Genomic DNA, 23,199 nt, shown 5'->3' on the forward strand with positions numbered 1-23,199 from the left:
TGTCAATCTGTAGAGTACCATACTGAGAGAAAACCTACAGTCAGATTGCCCAGTGAGGGTGTATTACAGCGGAGTTTTTTCTGTTCAGTAGAAAAAGTGGCATGAACCAGGCTCTTTCTCCAGGTTTCCTTCCTCTCTTCCACAAGTGCATAGACTGCAGCCTCCCAACTCTGGTCACATAGTTTTCAAAAGTCCCAGTTGAAAACACTTAGTCCAAGAATCTTTGTTTCTTATGAAGTCCTATATGTTTGAGGTACATTCCCCAATATAACCACATGCAGAATCTTCCAAAAAACACTTGGAGGATCTTCTTTGCACCTGGATGCATTCCCAGCATCCAGGTAATTTCCAAACAATTCTTTCAGGCAGAAACAAGTATTATCTTGATTTTGCACAGGATCTGTCCAAATTCTAATTCAATGTTAGAATTTTTTGCAGCATACTTTCTGACCCTCTGTTCTTCTTCAGTTTAAAGACTTGAATAAAAGGCATGGGAAATAGAGCAAAAGCAATTGTAAGCCGGAAGTGATTTGTTGTTACACACCATAGAGGCTTCAGTGAATAAAGGGATGCTGAATGTCTCTTTAAAAGAGGGGTAGCTGGCAGAAGTTGACTAAGTAGATAAAATTACTGTTGAACAGAAATTTATTTAGAGTCAGCAGAATCTGTAAGGTTGAATTTAAAACATATGTTCATTGATTTGTGTACTACAAGCAATATTTATCACTGTGTCTGTACAGTACTTTTTACAGCATGAAGATATTTATGTTTGTTAATTCTTGTTCATCTAGCATAGAACTAGTGTATAATTTTGGGGTTATTTTAAAACCTTATTTTGAATGGTATTTAAAATACAACTTTTTTTAATATATTGCATGCACTGTTTACAGCTTTTTCACAGTTATTTCACAGCTTTGTTACCAGCTCCCAAACAGTACATTCATTCTTTTAATTGCTTTGTCAACTTTACTTTTTTTTGCCTATCTTTTTTTCTCATAGAACAGACTTCAGGAGAGATGTCACAGAGTATGAATTAATTCTGATGATGTGCTGTTTCATACGATTTTTAAAAGGTCTGCTTGCAAAGCCCTACTAAAACAAAATTTGATATTGATTTTTTTCATAAAACTGGTCTTGTCTCACTACCTAGTCTCACATGCAGGTATATTAATATAGTGTAACAATAAGTCCTTGATGTCAGTTGCAGTGTATTTCAGCAGGTTTGAGTTCACCCCGTTGCCTTCAGTGTCACATAGGTGACAGAGCACTTGGGACCATATGGCATCACACAATTTGTGATTTGACTGAAATAGTCTGAACAAACCTGGTGATTTCTTGGGGCCATCAAAGGAGGCAGCAGAACTCCCGGCAGCACAGAAGGAGGTCTCCTAACCTTCTTGTGATCACCAGCCCGTGACACCACATGCTGCTTCCCTGATCACGAGCCCCAGGAGGCTGATGCACTCTCTGTGAGTTGCTATGAAGGGGCAAGCAGGTGATGTGCCTCAGTGCCTCCCAAGCAACAGATTCCTTGGCTACTTGGGCTACCTGGAAGCCTAGGCAGAGGGCTGTCTTCCAGGCATAATTACTGGAAATAGGTTTGCCAGGTTTTCCTGGAGGTGGGAAGGCAGAAGACTGCCCCTATTGTTTCCAAAATTTCCATCTTGCACTTTCTAACATTTCATTTCTGCATTTAAAAAAAAATAAAAAATTATGATGAGTGAAAAAAAGATGCAATATTTCAAAACACGAGCCAAAATAACAAGGCCTAGACAGAAGCCAATATATGGCCAAAGTGGTATCCAGAGTCTTACTGAAAAATGTGGTTCAGGATTGGTAGTTAGCTGCAGCTCTGACAGTCTGTCCATCTGTGAAAGGAAGCAAGGCAAAAGCCAGCAGTCCTGGAAAAAAGTACGAGTCCATGACCTCAGGCAGAGTTTCACATCTTTGGGGAGTTCACTGAGAGGACACATCAGCGGTCTGTCTACTCTGTTCAGGGATGCAGAACTTGAAGTTCCTTCTCTATAAATACAGTAATGTATTGCTCTCATATTAACCCAATTTGCTTCCAGGTAGAAAGAAGTCATCTTAGCCCCCATTACTGCATAACTTGTCACACTCTAAAATGTCATTTCCAGGAGCAACAAAGGCCTGAGGTAAAGCAGGGTAGACAATTCTGTTGTGCAAAAAGATGGAGATTTTTGTGATTTGACCTTGTAGAACTAAAAACTTCAATTACTGATGAGACTCAGTGCTTATTGTAGGCCTCATCTCTACTAGGGATGAAACAAGGGCGAAAGAGTGACACCTGGACCCAAGAGTATGTGGCATCAACTATCTGTCTACACTACACTGCTTAGCACTAACACCTTTAAACCAGATTTGTTTTGAAAAGAGCTATTTAGTGTAGTACAAAACTGAGCTACAGATCAAGTTAAAAAGCAGTGTGGATCATCGGGGTGAAGAGCTCAACACACTTCCTGGCTCTCTCCCATTTAGCAGTGGAGATAAGCCCAGAGGATGCATGTTTATTGAGAGAAACCTGGCTAGGCAAACATGGTTTACCGAGAGAGAGCTCAGGCTAGATGTAAATCTGATTGCTGTTCCATGGGAGGCTATGAAACAAGTGGTTCATTGTTGTGGGAAGAATGGAGCAGCATAGGTATCTCTCCTGAGTCCGCTTTTGCTCAGTGGTTCCATTAGTGACCTGGATAATGAAAAAGCAAGAGTGCCTATTAAATTTGCAGAAGATATAAGTCTGGGAGGGATTGCAAGCACACTGGAGACAGAACTAGAATCCAGATTCAGTTTCAGACATCTTGATGAACTGGGAAACTGGTCAAGAAAAAGTTATATAAGATTTAGTATGGGTAAGAAAGAAAATGGATGCTATGAATAACCAACTGCAGAAGTACTGGGTAGAGAGCAATTGGCTAGATTCTTCAGAAGACGATTTTGAGGTTATTGTGCATCCCAAGATGAACATTAGCTACCTGTTGTGAAAAGCCAAATGCCATACCCTGGGATTGTTGAATACATGTTTGGAAACTATTCAAGAAGGCAATGGGCCATTGTTAGAGAGTCCGAATGACAACAGCAGATATTATTAGAGAAACTGTTATAGAAAATGTGATTTCTGGGCAATGTTGAAAGCATTGGTGTTATTAAGTTGTAAAAAGATAAGGGTACTGTTGGGGAAAGGAATGATAAAATTTCATGTAGATTAAAGACCGTTGCAAAGATGAAGGTAATAATCTATTCTCCATGTTCCTAATAGACTGGAAAAGAAGCTATGCAGCAGGAAACGAGCTATATTTCAAGAAATCTTTCTAATAGTAAGATTAGTTGAGCAAGAGAATAGGTCTTGCAGCCTAGCAAGTTGCAAAATCTTGATTTATTGTAAGTCTTCAAAATCAAGTTGGACAAACATCTGTCTGAAGTTGTGCAGACATAGTTGAATCTGGTTTAAAGAAGGACAGACTTGGGTGAACTTTCAGGGTCCTCCCAGCCCTGTTTTTAGACGGTGCTATGGCCACATTTTATATCTAAACCCATAGTGAAAACACATATGCCACCCTAGGGAGTATATGTATGTATTTTTAATTTTCAAGATGAGGCAGGTAGCTAACTTGTATATGCTCTTACCTCACAACATACACCACAAACCTAGGGTGTTTCTTGCTTTTCATTCTTGTCCTTAAAGTCTCCATATGGCTTTCTCAGTTAACCTCCAAGTTTTCTTGCAACTTGCAGAGACCAAGGAGATAGAGATCTTCAGTGCACCCATCTGAAATCAGAAGTTGTGTAGATGCAGTTGTAGGCAAGGTGCAGGCTTGCTTTGGCTGAGTAATCTTCCAGTCCACGGTAAAAGATACCTGTTACCTTGACTGGCTGCTTGGGAACCTCCCTGATTGCTTGGAAAACTGTTACAAACATATATTTCTTCTAAAGTACCCTTTTGAACTTTCCCCAGGCTGGCTTAAAAACCACAAAAACCAGCAAACCAAATGAAAAAAACAGCTGAGGGTTCAGAGTTTATGCACGTTACCTATCTAATTGCTTTCTAGAGGAGTCAGGAATACCAGGAGATGGCATACTGCTTCAAAGCATACAAAGCAATGTACATCAATAGAACTGAAGTTGCATCAGAGGAAAATGCTCTCTGCAGTGGCTGTTCCTCAGCATCTCTTGCTGTTGCTTGGTTTGGGAAGTAGATTGACTGCACCCTGATAAAGGACTTTGATTTAATTTTATTCTTAACAGACCTTGCTGGCTTTTTAAAGGCTTGGCCCTGTCTGTGCTTCTTAGACAGTGAGCTAAAGACAGAAGAAAAATTAACCCATCATCTATAAGCTGAATAAAAATAAAAACGGCTGGAAAAAAAAAACAACCTCTTGAGCAAACATGTTACTGCTTTTGGGATAAAACAGCAGCACATGTTTCGTACTGGCACATGGAAAGACCAGTATGTAACAAGGTGACATTCCTTTAAAATATTTCTTATTTCAATTGTTTAATCTTCTCTCTGCTGACAAAGCTCCCTTTTTTTCTTCTTGTGTAATCAAAGTCTCTGGCATGTTAGTCTAATTGAAATGACAGGCAAAAGTTAAAAGTAAAATCGATTCTCTGTCACTGGAACATCCCCAAGTGTTTAAAAGGGAATGTTAGCTGAGGAAACAGGAGGTATATGTTAACGAGTTAGAAACTAAAATCTTTTGCTATAGCAGTTTGTTTTAAGAAAATAAGAATCATTAATTTAATGAAGATATGTTTACCAGATTCAATTAAAGAATTAATTATGTGAATAATTGAATTATATTTGGAATAGCTACAGCTGCAAATGTGTGAATGATGCTGGTTTTCTGTGGGCGAAAGAAAGGGATTGAAGACAAGGCATTTCAAAAGGCATTAGAGAAGCTAATTCTTTGATTATTCTATCTTTGGCATTCCAGGGAGAGAGAGCTCCTCTGTTTTGAGGCAATTTTGCCTGCTTTTCTAGCTGACCGCATTGCAACCAGAGCAATTTTGGAGGGTTGTTTGTTTTTTTGGTTTTGTCTTTAACTTCAGTCCTCAGAGCAAGAGTGTTTAGTGCCAGTGCTGAGGCACTAAACAAGGCTGAGGTTTTCCTTTTCTGCTTAGCTGCTCACCTTACCCCAAACATACCATATTTCTCTGAGCTGTGTTTAGCAATTGTATATAGGGTGTATACAGAGACTGTCTCATTGCCATTGCAGAGGGGAGCAGAGCAGCAAGGCACTTCAAGCATGAGATCTGCAGTATTAGGAGTGGCTTCCAAAGGCAGCCATATGCTGCTTTCATAAACCGTGGGAGTCATGGAAAAAACTGTGTAAATTAAACTGGACTGGTGTTTGCTGGAATGAAAGCTTAGCAATAAGGAAGCCTGTAATGGTTAGCTGTTCCTAAATGTTGTACCCACATCCCATGTTAATAGGTGGTTTAGAAGGAGCTTGTGTTAGATAGCTGCATTAATGAGTGGAGCCTAAGTGCCAGAGACAACCTAGTCTGTTTGACTTTCAAATTGACTCTAGGAAATGCTGCCTCATGAATATGAAAATTCAGCCTCCTGTGCCGTGATCAATACATTAATTTTTATGTATGACCTCACAAAGGTCCAACCTGTCAAGCTACAGGCATTTGTCCAATATTCTTGTGTAAATGTCAAGACAGATGACTCTCAAAACCTGCTGTAATATTTCACATAATAATAGAAGTGTCTGCCTGCACTGACCTCTTCATATCAGAAGTGGAAACCCAGGCAAATGCTTGCTAAATGGGACAAACTGAATTGGCATTATGACAGGAACAATGAGATTGGCTAGAAAGTGTGGCAAGGTCCCTATTTGAGCCTGTGTTGAGCCTAGAAAATGGTTAGCTGGAGCAAAACGGTCTCCTCAGAAAAGTTGGTCTCCTCAGAAAATTTAGTCTCCATGGAGGAAACGGAATGCATTCTTGTAGAAGCAAACAGAGGCACACATTTGTATAAAAGCCAGGGAGTTAAGTATTTCAGTTAACAAGCACATAAACTTTAGGTGCCTTCAGCACATACAACTATACCTGGCCTAGTTAAATGGACATCTCTATAGCTGGTGCGGAAACATAGATATGTCAAAGGCATGATTCATCCCACTGCAATGTGTGTGTCTCAAATAGGCCAGAAGAACCTTGCCTTAGAAGTTACCTCTTCACATGATCTCTGAAGGGATTTAAGGTGACTGGCTTAGATACAGATTTCTTCAATCTAGATTTCAAAAATGAGTTGAGATGAGCTCCTGTCTTCCCATGGCTATAGGAGACACCAGCTCAAGAATAAAGAAATGCAGTGATCCATTCAGTAGCTGAAACTGGCTACCAGTTCACACTGGAGAGGTGTTTAATGATATCTCAGAAACATCCCTTATTTATTTGGAATTCACTTTGAAGGACTACATATTGCAATGCTTCCAGGTCAACCTGCCTTTTGAAATGCTAATCAGATGAAATTGGCCTTTACCACCAGCATTATTTGTATATCAAAGAGATTCCTTCCACATTTTCTGTCAGTCTGAATCAAGTTTAGATTACACTGATGCTTTATTTTTGATGCTGATTCCTAGTAAAATCTTCTTTTCTACGTCATTAACATTCTAACTATTTTTAGCCTAGCGTTAGTTAGCCATTACCATGCTCAGTATTGCACAGAGAAGCGCGTATTATTAATTCTAATGGTTCATTACCCCTCTATTTTTACATACCAAAATCACAAAGCCCATGTCAGAAATAAAACTGGCTATATTGAGCATTGTAATACTGTTCAGGGCTGATGAGATTTCCCTTCTCCTCCACCAAGGAGTCGAGCTTCCTGTGGAGGATGTGCTGAGGCGCACAAAGCCCAGGTACCCTGGAGGAATCTCTATATCCCTCTGCACCTTTCCCCGCACAGGTCACTTCAAGCAGACTGCAGAACGTCTCACTGATAAGCAAGTAATGCATAGCAGCCGGCTGGCTTCACTGCAGCCCACAGCCGAGGCACTTGAGTGGCAGTGCAAGAATAGACTGAACTGGCATTTCTTCCAGCGCTGCTTGTCCTTCCCTGCTAATGCAGCTAAATAGCTGAGATGACCTTCTGCTGGGAATCTTTGAATGGAAGTAATTTTGTGATTAAACAAAACTAGGCTTGGGGGAAGCTTGAACAGTCTTTTACAGAATACAGCTTTGTTTCGTGATTCACTACATTACTAAAGGAATAAGCCACCAAATCCAGGCATAAGGAACACCAGCACAATGGTTCTAGGTGACCAAAGACATACCTTGAGTAGTAAGGTCCAGATTTCTCAGCAGATGCAGGACTGAATCTTCTGTTGGGAAAGTTTTGTGTAAAACAAAATTGGTTTGTCAGAACCATTGATGGTAACAATTTGTCAAATATGTTCACCTAAATTGTTTCTCCAACCTGTAAAATAAACAGAAACATAAAAGTCCTACTTTGAATAAAAAGAGTTTGTAAACAAGCTATAGGCCCAGATTCTCCAAATATAAATTGATTGCAACAAGTTATTGTGTCTGCTGTGTTTATTGCTATCTGCCATCTGTTTGGAGCAATTGATACTCATTCAGAGTACCCTGAAGTAACAGGCTTTGTAGCACTCATCTTAGCAGACTTTCTCCAAATACTGTTTATTTTAGTCTGGAAACATTTGTCTCTCCCACCACAGGTAATCAGCGAGTTTGAAGCCTCTCCCGACTCATTTTCCTACAGAATCCCCAACCTGAGCCGGAATCGCCAGTACAGTGTCTGGGTGGTTGCAGTGACTGCTGCGGGAAGAGGCAACAGCAGCGAGATTATCACTGTGGAACCGCTAGCTAAAGGTATGCTGACAGCGTTTTTTAAAGCAATCCAGAACTTTACAATGCTAATTACTTTATAATTGGCACGTGGTTTCTTTATGCCTCATAGCTTACTGAGAGTGAGATTTGTCAGGAGTAACTTCAGTTCTTTCCAAAAGTTAGGTGACAACTCTCAGCTAATTGCCCAAGCTTTTGCTGTAGTCAGCAGAGAGAGAATGACGTGCTTCTCTAAGGGGTAATTCATCTCACCTACCTTAGAAGGAAATAAATTGGTTTTTGGAGGAATTTTTATCTTTTGTTGGGTACAGCAGGTTTGCAGATGATTCCCCTCCCCTTCTGAATGTACCTTCTTTTTCTTTGCCATACAAGATAACTTCTTTATCATCCCTCTCCTTACTAATATCTCGTGTACTCCACAAGTACTATCTTCTGTATAAAATGGTCTGATTAACATATCTAAACTCTGAACAATTGTTCCCAACTTGCATTAGCTTTGAAGTTTGCTGCTTCTATTTCAGATATGAAGAAGGAATAATGTGCCTCAAGTCTTGCATATTTTTTTCCAGCTGTATTAGTTGTTCTATTAAAAGATGTTGCTTGGGCTCATGAATTCTGACTTACCTGTACTGTGAGATGGGATGCTTACAACACTATCGCACCTTGGCTTGGAAAGAGAGATGTAACGTTTTAGACAGCAAAGTGAGAAGAGTCCATCAGTACTCAGTCTCTGCAGGGGGTCTTCAGACTGGTTATTTTTTTTCCCACTCAAATTGGTAACATGGCAGTGTGTGCCAGTATGAACAGTGTGTTGCACAGGTCCCTAGAGTTGCAAAGTTAGATGCATTTAATTGACTTTACAACTTTACAAGCCTGCTAATTCTTCAGTTGTGTGGCTAATGATGTAGCAACGTGAAATAAAGTGTCTTGTGCTTTATGATGACAGATACTTTCTAAAAAAGCTTTGAGAACTTCAGCCAAATGCCACAAACATGAAAGCACTTACTGCATGGACGAACATATACCATCACCATAGGGAAGCTTACTGTTCCTACCTATCTAGGTGGTAGATAACCAGTTTGATGATCACAGCTATTGTCATGGATGGCAGTGATGGTGTTTGGAGGGTACTGTTTCAACACATGACATAGCTTTCCAATGCAGAGAAGTTGCAAACAGTGTTCTGCAGGTTTGTGATGGGAACTTTCATGTCTTTTCTTTGCCCCTTCTCTAGGCTAAAGTTTTTATAGATGAGATGGATGGTTTTCAACATTGCTGTGAGAAGCCTGTAGTAACTACTGTGTTACTACTGTAGATCACAATGGAAGATTTATTAGTGCAAATATGAGGAGGGTCTATCGAAGTAAAGAGGCCTAAGTTGGAACAAGCAGGGAAGTGCTTGCTCCCCATACTATTGTTTACAGGTTTTTTCTGCCAACTGAGAACACTCACCGTCACTTTCTGCTTCTTTCTGGCATTTTTTGTACAGTCTTTCAGAATATCCTTTCTCTTAGTAGCTACTCACTGTTAGTGGAGTGATCTGACAGATATCTGAAAGGCTATGAAAAGTCTGAAGGATCTGAAAAATCTGGAGATTTTCCATTGTTGAATTTCTTGTGGGATAGGTACACACTGCATTATGAACATCAGTGAGACAAAGTTGAGATCTTAAAAGGTGGATGAGGAGTGTAAAGGACATCTGTGAAGGAAGATTGTGAGGAAACACCTCAGGGAAATAGGGCAAAGGTTTCGGTCTGCACCTTGTTCTTGGCCAGCTGTTACCTGTGTGGGATGAATGTGTGGTGATGAAAAGAAAAAAAGGAAACAAAAATAAGCATAAAAATAGATGCTGAAATAAGAGCGAAACCAATTATATGAAAACATTATACAACATGTACAAGCATTGCTAATAGATTGAGGGTTCAGGCAAACCCAGGAGTGTGCAGGGACCCCTGAACATAATGTACTAGAGGTTCCCTTTCTCCATGTCCTATGCATTTAAAAAAGAGGGAGGTGTTCAGATAAGATGAACACAGAACAGTGCAGGCTTTACAGGTACCAAGATTCATAAACTCTAGTTATGAGGAGATGTGGTATATGATTACTCTCAGTTTGCCAAAAATAGAGAAATTACAATTTGACCCACATGTACTTAAACTGAACAAGCTTACCAGAAACTAGAATTAATTCTGCTCCTCCAAAGCTCATGTAAAATGATCCATGATGACAAACAAGTGAACTTAAAAATAGCTTGTATGAAAAGATAAGGAGACTTTAAGGAAAAATAATCAACTACTTCAATATAGACAAGTCAATGTGAACAAGACTTTATTTTGAAGGACAGTAGAATGAATCCAGTCAATGTTAGACCTAATAGTCATACTGCAATATAAAGTCTGCATTAGATGATGCTCAGGACAAGCCTCTCTTACATGCATTTAGGACTGAAAAAGTGACGAATAATCCATTTGTGGAGGTTGTGATGGACATTAGGAATACCAATAGATAGCATTTTTATGAACTTAGCCAGATTAGAAATTATTGTATCATGTACAAGGTTTCCTGTATGAATGCATCACTGGGTCTTTTAGAGAGCTGGGAGAAAGTGGTGATCAGTGATAACGGCAGCGGATGCACAATGGAGAAGGATGGGCAGAGCTTATAGCCTTGAAGACCTTTCTCACTCCCCAGCATGTCTGAAGCAAGTAACACATCATAGAGTTAGAGGCATTATAGCCTGATTTTGCCTTAAGTCCCCGGTGCAAGAACATCCTATGGTCCATTATTGTGAAGTTGTTTGCTTCCTTTTTTTCTCCACTCATTTCACAGTAACTGTCCAAGTAAAGATACCATCATGACAGCTAATGAGAGTTAACTTTGAATTGAATTGTGTCAACTTAATTATAACCCCTTTAAGAACACCTTTGAGAACAATGAGAATGTCTAGATAGGAGTTTGATGTGAAATGGATAGTCCAATTTAAATGAAAGCTTAATTCAAGTTAACATTTCTTTCTTTAGTGTCTCCATTTCTCAGAACAGGTTGTTATTCTCTGTAATTAACTGACAAAAATGAGAAAAAAAAACCCCAACAAACAGAAAATAATCACGGCAATGAAAGTTCAGCCTCCACGTAAACGGGTTACACCCCCGCCCGTCAAATTATGCTTCATTGCTGACTTGAAAGTTGTGGGTTTAGCCTGTCAAATATATCTAAAAGACAGAAAACCTTGCATGCACCTTGTTCCTTTTATTTCCTGGCCATGTTTGATGGAGCCTGGCATTTGCCAGCAGCATGATGGTAACAGATCTGGACCCATGGCTATCTGATCCTTTCATTCTCTGACTTTAATGTTGAGTTTCCCCTGTTCTTGAAGACCACCTGAGCATTAATGTTGAACAGATTTGCTTCCTAGCCTATGTTACTTTGTGTGTTCAGTGTTTGTAAACAACATGTGGGGCTCACATGATAGTACACACACACCATTGGTCTGTTTCTTTAATGGTTCATCATACTGGAATTCACAGGGTAATCTGTGAGAAAGCAAATGAAAGAAACTCCTGATCCAGGGTATTCACTGATGGCTCTTGTCTTTGGATTAAGCTGAGCTGCAGTAAGATGTCATAGCTCTTGTTCAGTTTCCCTGTACAGTTTGTCTTTAAAGTTCAGTTGTGTCCTCTAGATAAAAAAAAAAGAAAAGAAAAGAAAAGAAAAGAAAAATGTGTTATGGCCTCTTGCAAAGAATTTCTGCCCATTTCTTATTCTATGACAGTTAGTCTAGGTAATAGGATTCATAATTTAAACAAACAAACATGCAGAAAACTGCATTAGCGTGAGTGCACTGTTCTGTGAAGGCACCTCTTTATCTTCAGTTAATGATTGTGTAATTTGCAAAAAATAAGAACAGACACAGTCCTAATCCTGTGGGTAGTTGGTAGGCATGTGGGTAGCTTCAATAACAGAGGTAAGCCCTGCAGCTGAATTGCCCACATGCTGTGTAAACATCCCTTGGCACAAAAAGGAGAGATCTGTGAGATTCAAGGTGTTCTAACCTCATGAATGCCTACAAGTGTTTCGAACCTATTGCTTTCAGATTAATTTCACTAGACATTTATTTGGTTTCTAGTTTTCTTTTGTTTGTGCACCTGTTAGCAGTCTCAGGACATTTTTAGAAGTTTAGCTATAAAGAAAACTGGAGTTAAGAATTTTCATGCTGTTTTACCTTTTAAAAGCACTCAATACATGAAAGGAATAAGATAATCCATAAAAAGCTGTGGGTACTTTCAAAAAAATAGTACAGTATGCTTTTGTAATGTGCACTTCTGAGTTATGGTCTGTGATCTTACTACCAGCTTAGGCTTCTGTGAGGTTTGTGCTATATCCACACATCACTGTAAAATGGGGCATATAGCATATTGAAAACCAGGAGCTACAACATAAATGTTGTGCTTTGGAGATCTGATATCCGACCTGTGAGTTAAGGAAGAATTCACATTGAAATAACTATTAAAAATAAAGGGATATCACAGAAAGTTTGCTAACAGTGGTGCCATGTCATGCTGAAGGCTTCAGCAGGATTCCTGCATTACATAAGCTTTGTCCTAAAGTAACTGGCAGCAGTTGGAAATAGCTGGATATTTCAAGAAACACTGACGAGGGAGAAAGCCAGGGAGAAAAGGATTAATCGTTCATTTTAAATGAGTTTTCAGGCTTCATATTTCAGAGGGAATTTTGCATGGAACAGGAATTTAAGTTTCTAACCACCATTGCTCAGAATGTGCTGCAGGTAGAAGGAACAGTCCAGATGTCTACAGATGTGTTTTGTAGATAGTCACAGCGGACAGCATCTCCTGCTGCTTTTTAAAGATGGCATGAGTACCATTAGGCATCTTCTGCAATGAAAACCTGGCACCACTGAAGACAAATGAGTCTTTTAACACTAACTTCAGTGGAGTCAGCATTTCACACCATGTCTCTGGGTAGACTGAGCATTTTTTTTTTTCAGTTAGCTTTGTTAATTAGCCCATGGCTTGTGGCAGTATGGGCCTCTCTAAATCTTTTCTAGAAGATTAGCCTTAGGAGTGACACAGCGGGAAACAAGGATGTATCATGAGACTTACTGACTGACCAGTGTCTTTGTATCATTCTGGTATACCACCTCCTCAGGGCAGCACATGCTGCAGCACCCTCCTGCTGGGGCTAACCATCAGAGCTGCCAGAAGGGGGGAGACTGGGTCTTCAGGGGCTGTTTAGCCAGGACAGGACATGTCAATGCTTGGCTGTTAGGAAAGTAATGCTGACCCGTTACCTAATCTTGACTTCATCTGTTACCCTAAATCTTTAAACAACTACTTCTTGTGTTTTCAGTTAAAATTTTGACCAGAGAAAAATGTCTCAAGAAGCTTAGTCTTCAACAATGTTTGAAGAGAACATAGGCAACACAGTCCAAACTGATCATATAATCTATGAAATCTTTTCTTTTTATGAATATCTCAAGTCCCATTGCAGCCTACTCAAGTAATTTCCCTTAACTCTTCAAGGCCTGTTCTTTTATGCATTAATTTTTTTTTGCGACGAACTGTGCCAGTTATATTTGATGCTGGCTCTCATTTTCATGTTTTTCTGATTGGTGCAAAATGAATTATTAAGTATAAATTCTGATCAGTGTCCATGACTGAAGTAGATCAGGATTAAAAATACAGTATTTTGTATATCTGTATTCAGTGGGGGCCTTTGAAATGTGTATTTAGAGGCCAACAAGAAGTCTATTTCTATCAAGGGTCATTCTTGAGTAATAATGTACAATGAAGCTCTAACACAACCCTAGTGTTCCTGTATATTACAAACTTAAACTACAGGAATGATATTTTTGTTGATATATTTAGGTGTTATGAGAACTGACACAAATTAAGCTGACTTAAGTGTTTGTTCTTATTTGTGGACTTCCGATAGACTCTACAATGTGCTAACATGTGCATACGTGAGGGTTTATTTTTGCTTAATACCGTAGCTGCTGTAACAGTGATGTGTCAATAATTTAGCTTTTGTAAGATACTTATCTACTGTGGACACTTCCTGATGGGAGTTTGGAGAGAAGTATCCGTTGGACATAATATTCATCCATAATTTCTACTATGAAATAGATAAAAATCAGTAAAGGTAATCAATAACTGGGTTTGCTCTTTTTCTCCACAAGGGCTGGGAGGGCTCTTCCAGTCCTCCGCTTCATTTCTCTTTTAGTCACTTGTCTTCCGGATACTAAAACTATAATATTTGTGCTTGAATAAATGGCTGATATTATGAGTTAAAACAAATTTCCTAAAAGGACAACTTGAAACAGATTGGTTTAGTTTTCCACATTTAATTGTGAATGTCTGTGTTTCCCTTCCAAGGGCTGTATGAATGAACACCCCATTTCAGTCTTTCTTGCTCTCTCTTGCTCAGCTCCTGCCAGGATCTTGACATTCAGCGGCACGGTGACAACCCCCTGGATGAAGGACATTGTCCTCCCTTGTAAAGCTGTGGGAGACCCAGCTCCGACAGTCAAATGGATGAAGGATAGGTAACCAGCAACTAAACGTATAGCTCAAATAAAGCCCATTTGCTCAAAATCCTAAGGATTGCAGTGCGGGTGATCCTGCATGACTGTGTCAGGAAGAAGGACCTTTTGCGGGGACTGCACACAATCACAGTAGGCGAGGAGTTCAGAAATTCCCTGAACTAAAACTAATTGGGTGGGGTGGTTAGAAGGTATCAAAAGGGAGGAAAAGTTACAAAGAAGGGGTAAAGGAAAACATTCAAAACATAAAACCTAGGAGTCTTTTTTAACTTCAGGCACACTAAATAGTTTTAGTCTGAGAAAGCAAAATGTCTGACGCTTTGAATCTTGCGGTGGAGTGCAGTGTACATGTCTTGCACATATCTTGTTTTCCATTACTCTGTTTTGATCTTTAATTCCACAATTTGACAGAGTCGCTTGGAAACACACAGGGACAATAATTTTCATCCAAGCACTGTGTAAGCAGTGATACTGCAGTGCTATGAAACCATCTTGTGCTTTGATACAAATAGCTATTATTTTATAAGGATGGACTTTGTAGTCAGGAAATGCCTTTTACTCATATTTTTGCATTTGTATGAAATAGCAGTTAGTTAAGAATGGAGTGAATTTCCACTTTCACTCATGTTCAGGCCAGGATCTGTGCATTCTTTAAGCAAATGCCAGGTGTTTCCCAACTGAAAATATTCCTATGCTGTCTTTATTAAAGAGCAGACCTGTTCCCTGCCACCTTTTCTTTCTTTCCATTCTTAGTTGCTTCAAAAAAAAAATCCAATTCTAAGTAATTTTGATTGTAACTTCTTTAATGTATGCACTGTGTTTCCTGTGAGGTAGTAACGGGACACCCAGTCTAGTGATGATTGATGGGCGAAGAAGCATCTTCAGCAATGGCAGCTTTGTCATCCGTACTGTGAAAGCAGAAGACTCTGGATACTACAGTTGTGTGGCCAGTAACAACTGGGGATCAGATGAAATAATTTTGAATTTGCAGGTACAAGGTAAGACTTTTGGATCTATCTCATGTTGCTATCATAGCTATTAACTGCTATGTGCTGATAACATATAGCTATGTCAGTTTGCAGGTGTTTGTAAAATATTAGTATTAATGTGTATTAATACAAATGTCATTCTTCCAAATTAATAAATAAAATATTATGCAGGTCATTCTGACTCAGCCATCAGCATTTTATGATATAGCAAATATTTTGGGTTTGGTGGAACAATTCATGCACTTACAGCTAAGTCTGTATGTAAGCTTTTGTAAGATTGACAACTGAGTGCACTCAGTTATCTTCTCATTCTTCACCGAAAATATCAGCTTATGCCTTCTCCTTACAAATACTAGATGCATCATTTAAATGTTGCAAAATTCAGAAAGAGCTGAAGGCCTTTAACTTCTGAAAACTTTTCAACAGAAATTTGCCTCTGTACTGAGAACTTGGATAAAAACTTCATTAGGCAAGAGCTGGATTTTATTGTTGGTGAATATGAGGAAGCATTTAAAAATGAAACATAAGCACACCTTCAACTAGTGCATATGACTAGCTGCTTTTTATATGCATGTTGAAATGTACATAAAGTATCCATTATGATATTGATACGTATAAAAGCAATGACAATATAGCAATATACATCAACAGTAATGTGAAGCAGAGCATGTGTATTCACATACCAAGAATCCACTATGCAGATTTCCTTGCTCACTTACACTGAAACAGGTCTTAAGAGTGCTTCAACTGACTGCAAATTGTTGTACTAGAGGGAAGCAAGTAACTGAGTTGGAAATATGGTCCATGCTGTGGTCAGTCATACTCCCATCCCTTGATATGCCATCTAAGCTTCTAGTGCAAACATATGAGAACACAAAAAGGGATTGTTTCAACTGCAGTCCAACTCTCTCTATGTAAACCATTCCAGTAAGCCTTGAAATAAATGTCATAGTGTATATTAACTTACCTACAATCCAACAGAGACTAAAGATGCTCTTCTGCAATGTTTTGAAGCATGACCACAACAGGAATTAGGGAGAGAAAACACTATCAAAAGGAAACCTTCTATTTATATTTCATAAGTACTTTCGTAATTGCATATCATTGCTGTTATTGAACTGCAGTAACTAAAAGCAAATCAAAACTACTTCCCTAAGGGACAGAGAAAGGCAATATTTAATATGTGGGAACACCGTCTTTTGTAGGTAGGGTGAAGCTGTGATGAAAGGTTTTACGATAAATCTTTCAGTGTGTAGTGTGTGAGGTCTCTCTCCGTGGAACCAGCCAAGTCAGTCAGAATAATGGAACAAATCCACCTCACATAGGGAATTTTCCTTTAGAGTATAAACTGTCTTTTTTGTTTCCTTCAGCACTGCTTAGCCCTGTGAGGGCAGTAAAATCTACTTCTCTTTGAATTAGTCCATAGCTGTAAACCAACAACCTCCACTTCATATCAGCAGTCATTATTTTGCAATCTGATGACTTGAAAATAAACTGCAATGGGGAGCTTTTCCTGGAGTTTCACTCTGCAGGTAGAGCTACCCCTTAAACATAGGCAAAGCAGGCGATGTCCTCTGGCAGCAGACTGCTGGACCAACAGAGCATTTGTGACTTCTGTCCTACCTTGCTTATGGAGTGGTGTCTGTTGAGCAGTAACTACAGCAGGGAAATGGCAGCTCCTGCCAACAGCAGTCACCGACACCACCACCCCCTTGCCACACTTGCAGTGGTGGTGACTGGAGGAGGTGTGACTGCCCTGTCGTCTCTCCTTCCTGGCTTTCTGTCCCAGCTTTGCTTCTGCTTCTCAGATGCCTTACCATGACAGACACAGTCCATGCCTCAACCCCTGTTCTTGAGGCAGCAAATCTCAATTTTGTCTACATTTCTGAGGAGCTTGGAAACCTCTAGTAACACTTGTTCAGAAAATAATCCATAAAACAAACAAGACACTTTGCTGCTGTATACGACCAGAGCAGTGCAAAGAATTTGAAACAGAAACTTCCCTTTCTCCCCCCGTTCAATTTCTGAACTTACAATTGCAGATGTAAAACACTTGGGTGAAATGTTAGTAAATATTTACCCTTCAGGGCTCTAATAAATTATTGACTATGTCTTTGAAGTTTCACCTGCCATTCTTCTCTATTTTAGCAAACACTATCCTCCACGGCCTTACTGGTTTTGTGCTGTGGTTCTGATTACCTCACTTGTACAACAGGACCAGCTAAATTATTCAGGAAGAAATCAAAGATGACCTCCCCAGACTATAACTAGCATATGCTCATATTGGCTTATGATAGATTGGTCAAGGTGAAGAGAAAGCTGGCTACCTTACCACTTTCTGCCCCTGAGCATTGAGCTCTAGTGACCCAGTCACTATACAATGGGATTACTTAAGTTGAGTCTGAACTGTCCCAGTTCCCAGCCCCAACTCCCTGTCCCAGTTCCCAGTCCCAGTTCTCCCTACTCTGGGTGACTTGTTGGGTTATAACATGGCTCCTTCTCTGCCCTTTCATGCTTTCAAGCCATAATGTTTATGGGGAGCAGCAGAACAGAAGTGTTTCCAAGTTTGTTCAGCCTTTGCTGGTGGAGTTGTGACTTCTTTGTAACAGAAGCCTCAGTGAATAGATGGTGTGATCTGGAAGAGGTATAGATCTGCCTCTGATCACAGATCTACCTATGCTAACTAGTTAGCACTCACAGTTACACCAGCAGAAACTCATTATGCACTTTTTACTTTTGTCATAATAGCCTGCAAATACATGAGTGAGGGGGGCATCATTTGCAAGCGGGCATCTGCTTTCTGCCACTAAAAATTCACAATGAAAAATAGTGTCTGTGTAGCTTATATGCCATTTAGGTCTGACAGGACAGATACAAAAAATTCAGAGAAAAACAAGGGTTAAGAACTGAAAGACAAAATTGTGTAAAAATTTAAATACAAAAAATGAGAGCTTGTCTGCTCTTGTCTTAACCAAGGATGTCAGCTAAACAGACACTTTGACAGAAATCATTTGCATTTTTTGCAACTCAAAACAGTTATTTGATAAATGACTGTTAGAAGGGATTAAGTTCACATCTAATAATCTCAATCTATTTTCTATTTTTAACTATTTCCCACCTAGTTCCACCAGACCAGCCACGACTCACTGTATCCAAAACTACATCTTCCTCTATCACTCTTTCCTGGATACCTGGAGACAACGGTGGCAGTTCTATCCGAGGTAATATAACTCAGGTTAATTGCAACTTCTCACTAAATTTTCATATGTTGATAGCATTAGTATATAATTATGAATGGCTACAAAAAAAGAAAAACAAAGCAGTCTGTATTGCTGTCAGCACTTAATGTGCACTATTGTTGTGGTAACAGCTTTCAGTAAATTGCAGTTTCTCTTTGTAGTGGTTTAATCACAGATTTAATCACTTTTTTCCAGCATACCCTCAGCTGTTATGACAGTTACTCTTTCTGATTTTCCAGACATGTAATCTCTAACCATTCATTTTTGAGGGTCCAGGTTCATCATGTGGTCTTTGTTGCTGATTGAAGGGTATTTAGAAATGTCTATCTCTTTCTTTTCCCTTTGAAGCAATCATAAAAATTGTATTTAAGTTGTTGTAAGGGTAGGCAAAATGTATTGCCTGGTGTCTTTTAGTCAGGGGAGAGCTGTATGTCTTCATGTGCATGGGATTTTTCTAGTTTTATTAGGTCTTTAAAATGACTTGTCATATTCCTGCAGAATTTGTGGTTTGTATCTTGTTTATCATTGCTATCTGTGTTTTTCCTTCAGGTTATATTTTGCAGTACTCAGAAGATAACAGTGAGCAGTGGGGCAGTTTTCCCATTAGCCCTAGTGAGAGGTCCTACCGTTTAGAAACACTGAAATGTGGCACTTGGTACAAGTTTACTTTAACTGCTCAGAATGGAGTCGGGCCAGGACGCATCAGTGAGATCATTGAGGCCAAAACACTTGGAAAAGGTATGTTGATTTCCACCCCCTTTGCTCACCTAAAGCTCTTGCATTCTGTGTAGATCCTGGTTTGATGAGAAGACAGACTTCGATATTTTAATATTATTGGCTTTGGAAATGTTTCCAGTTGTGTCCATGCTGTAACAGAAGAGGCTGTTGCTGCTGGACTCGAAGCACATGCTGGCTGATATTCTATCCTTATTTCTCTAATAAATTTTTTTTTGAGATGGGTTGGTAGATATTTCAGAAGGGGGTGTCTCCACCATCATGGGCTATAGCAATTCCAACTACCACTATTGCCATGAGGAAACTGTTCTCTTCTTGTAAAAATTCAGGGGTTTATTTGTCTGGGTGTTGAAGGAGGATGGGGAGTATATTTACGTGTAGAGGAAATGGAGACAATGTCTTCTTTCTGCTCCAAGCTGGTATTGCAGAAGCCATGCAAGTAACACCCTTTGAACAAGATAAGGGTCAAAAACAAAGGCAAAATTTGCATAAAGCTCTGCAAGGCAAAACAGCCAAAATTTATGGTATTCTTAGCTAACTCAGCAATTGGTCCCTTGGTCCCGGTTGCTGAGGGTAGTTCCACATGGCAAATATGTGTCAGAATTATGACAATTTGGCAAATTTGGCAACAAACCCACTTAAAGAGGCACTTTAGAGAGTCTTATCCCTAAGTCAACAGAGTGCAGTAGCTTTGCATAATGGTCTAAAGATCGCCTCATTTTGCATCTCCTCACTAGTTGTAAGAAATAGTCTCATTTGGGAGCAGTTTCATAATATAATAGTTTACTTTGATAGGTATGTCTGCCCTTCTCTATGCTCTTCATCACACCTATGCTGTTGCAGATCTCTCAAGCATCACAGCAAGGCGGGCACTTTGTTTAACACCCAGTGGCATAGGGAAGACCTGGTATGCAGTAGATGTGGGTGGTATGACCTGCTGAAGTGCAGGGGAGACTGCAGATCAGCAGTGTACATGCTGAGATTATTGGTGGTCAGGGGGAATGGTCTGCTGACCTTAAAGAAAGGGACATTTAGAGAAGTAGAAGTAGAGCGTTCTTATTTTCATTGCATGAAATGTAAGGTTTACACATGCTTCAAATAACATCTAAATGGTTCATGAGAAAGAAGATCTCCCAAACTTTCGAGTTTCTCTGGGACTTGATATATAGGCCTGGAAAGTACCTGTGTTACATTTACAGGCCGAACCATGTACTGTGTGATTTAGAATGCTGAGATCATTCTCATTGCTGTGGGTGCTCCAGATGTATCTCTATCCAAATATATTAACAGAGCCAAGTTCATAACGCATGGCAGGAATCACCAGTTTCATTTAGACTCCTGTAGAATTTAGAAAAGAGCGTACATTTCAGTACCTTTCATCAAAGCACAAGAATGGCAAAAAGACCCCCCCCATTGCATAAGTTACACTTTATTATATAGAATGAAATACCACATTACAGATAATTTTCATCACATTAGGTGTAACTTCCAACAGTGAAAATATTGTTTCTGCTAAGCAATTAGCAATAATACTTTTAAGAATACTACAGCAGTATTTAATATAAATAATATTTGTTAATGACCTGTCTTGTCCAACCACTGTCATTGTTTCAGTTCTAAGGTGCCATTTTTACTGTCATTACTCCTGTGTTACGTAGAACTGTCAGAAAATCTGTTATGTATATATCAACAGAAATCACCATTTAATTGCAAAGCAGGACAAGTAAAAAGAAATGTCAACCCCTTTCTGAATGGAAACATCAGCTCAGAAATACAAAATTCAAAGCATATATTATTTTCAAATATATCATGTGTGATGTCAACATACTAATATTTTAAAAATTCTGATTTTTACCAGCAAGTTCTTCAAAATTGTCATTTTCTGCAAATGAAAGCCTCTGTACTCTCTCAAAAAAAACGGGTTCAATTCCACTCCAAAAGGCTAGAGCACCAGCGGACAATCTTCAAGTTATTTGCCTTATATAGTATTTCTACATGGTGTTCTGGACCTTTTTTTTGCATAGCAGTGAGCAGGGGCATTTACTGATATGAAGTGTCTGCAGTAGTTTTACAAGTTGAGTCGTGCCAGTCCATGTAAACTGGCAAGTCAGGTCTGTGAAGAGATCTATGGATATTTTTTTCACATATGGATTTGAAAATCTAGGTTTGTGAGTCTGGCACAAAGTGTGAAAAAAACATTTAAGAAGCAGGGGGAAAAGAAGTTGAATATATAGATCCTGAATTTAAGATGAAGTTAAGATTGTCCTAGAAATTATTATCTTAATTTTATATTTTATTTATGAAATAGATTTGTCTTAGTATTTGTATTTATTTTTATATAAAATATATTTTTATATATTTATTATATTTATGTCTGTAATGCTTAAACATTTCACTTGAATTATATCATTGCTTCTAGAGCCACAGTTTTCAAAGGAACAAGAGCTCTTTGCTAGTATCAACACCACGAGGGTGAGGTTGAACCTGATAGGCTGGAATGATGGTGGCTGCCCCATCACCTCCTTCACCTTGGAGTACCGGCCTTTCGGGACAACAGTCTGGACAACTGCTCAGCGGACATCCCTGTCAAAGTCCTATATACTGTATGACCTCCAGGAGGCAACCTGGTATGAACTGCAAATGAGAGTGTGCAACAGTGCTGGCTGTGCAGAGAAACAAGCCAAATTTGCAACACTCAATTATGATGGCAGTAAGTACATCTTTTTATTTACATGTTTTTACTCTAGATTCTTATGTCATTTTTTTGCCTGTCTTTCTTTTTTTCTCCCATAAAACCCCTTTTCGAATCTGCTAGCCATGCTGACAGAGGGGCAACAGTCTCAAACACGTAAAATGCCCATTGATTTCATGGCAATAGCCTGCCAGGCAGAAAAGAGGAATTGTTTATTTGTCCTCAATGAGGAAAAGTTCCAGCAGCAGTCAATCAACCACGAGACATGTAACCATAGGACACTAGGTGTCATTAGTTCCAGTGGTCACAGAAGCACTTGCTAGTATTTCATGCGCCTCTTCCATGAATTCTTTGTCTCCCATACAATTGGTTCCTGCAGCCATTCATGGTGGTGATTGGCCTCATCGCTATTCCATCCAATGTCCTTGTGACACAGCTCAAAACCCATTATGTGATGCAATGGAGCAGCTAACTAGCTTGTCTTCCAGGAAAGCCTCCAGACAACATCCTCCTCCAAGGGCAAAGCAATGGCAATACTATTATCGTTATTTACAGACAGGGGAGAGTGAAACTAATGGCCGTGACAGATGGCTGTGTCATGCCTGACAGCAGGGGATGAAGGAATTGTTGCATCCTGCCCTTCTAACAGGGGTTACTGTCCACCCCGCAAAAGCCAGAACAAGAGGACAAGAGCAAACATGCCAATGTATCAGTCATTCCAGCTCATAACCTGGCACGTTTATTGAAAATGATGGTGGCACATGTGTGCTTCTGCTGGCTTTATAGTGGGAAATGGCTGTATTTCTGGCAAAAACGCAGTACAGATGGCTCCAGATGGTGATCTCTTGAATGACTCTAGTGTGAATTGCCAGAGTTTTTCTGGAGACATCCGGTGTAAAATGTTGTGTTGCCAGGGATACTGTACTGTATTGTGCAACCATTTGGCAACATCTGTACTGTTAAATTTGACAACAGGACTAGTGAGCAAATTCAGACAAGAACTGACAATTGTCCAGCAACAGCACCAAATTGCTAATTGTTCATAACTCTGTTGGTAACGTGTCTCTTCGTCACAGCTTTGTCCCACACAAACCAGCACTCTCCTGGACAATATCCATGTGTGGCTCAGGGAAGAGCAAGCAA

General features: G+C 39.5%; 1 protein-coding gene across 2 annotated transcripts in view; it reads left to right on the forward strand.

The window, feature by feature from the left end:
• The window catches only part of DSCAM (DS cell adhesion molecule), a 405,653-nt gene that overhangs the window by 333,962 nt on the left and 48,492 nt on the right, over positions 1–23,199 (forward strand). For both annotated transcript variants that reach the window (XM_086481614.1, XM_086481606.1), the window contains exons 20-25: positions 7,713–7,866; positions 14,287–14,404; positions 15,236–15,399; positions 18,513–18,611; positions 19,179–19,367; positions 21,784–22,074. In XM_086481614.1, the coding sequence (XP_086337740.1) occupies positions 7,713–7,866; positions 14,287–14,404; positions 15,236–15,399; positions 18,513–18,611; positions 19,179–19,367; positions 21,784–22,074 (1,015 nt within the window). The remainder of the gene's footprint in view (positions 1–7,712; positions 7,867–14,286; positions 14,405–15,235; positions 15,400–18,512; positions 18,612–19,178; positions 19,368–21,783; positions 22,075–23,199) is intronic.

This window comes from Leptosomus discolor, chromosome 1 (assembly GCF_034619465.1).
Source record: "Leptosomus discolor isolate bLepDis1 chromosome 1, bLepDis1.hap2, whole genome shotgun sequence".
Classification (NCBI taxonomy): domain Eukaryota; kingdom Metazoa; phylum Chordata; class Aves; order Leptosomiformes; family Leptosomidae; genus Leptosomus; species Leptosomus discolor.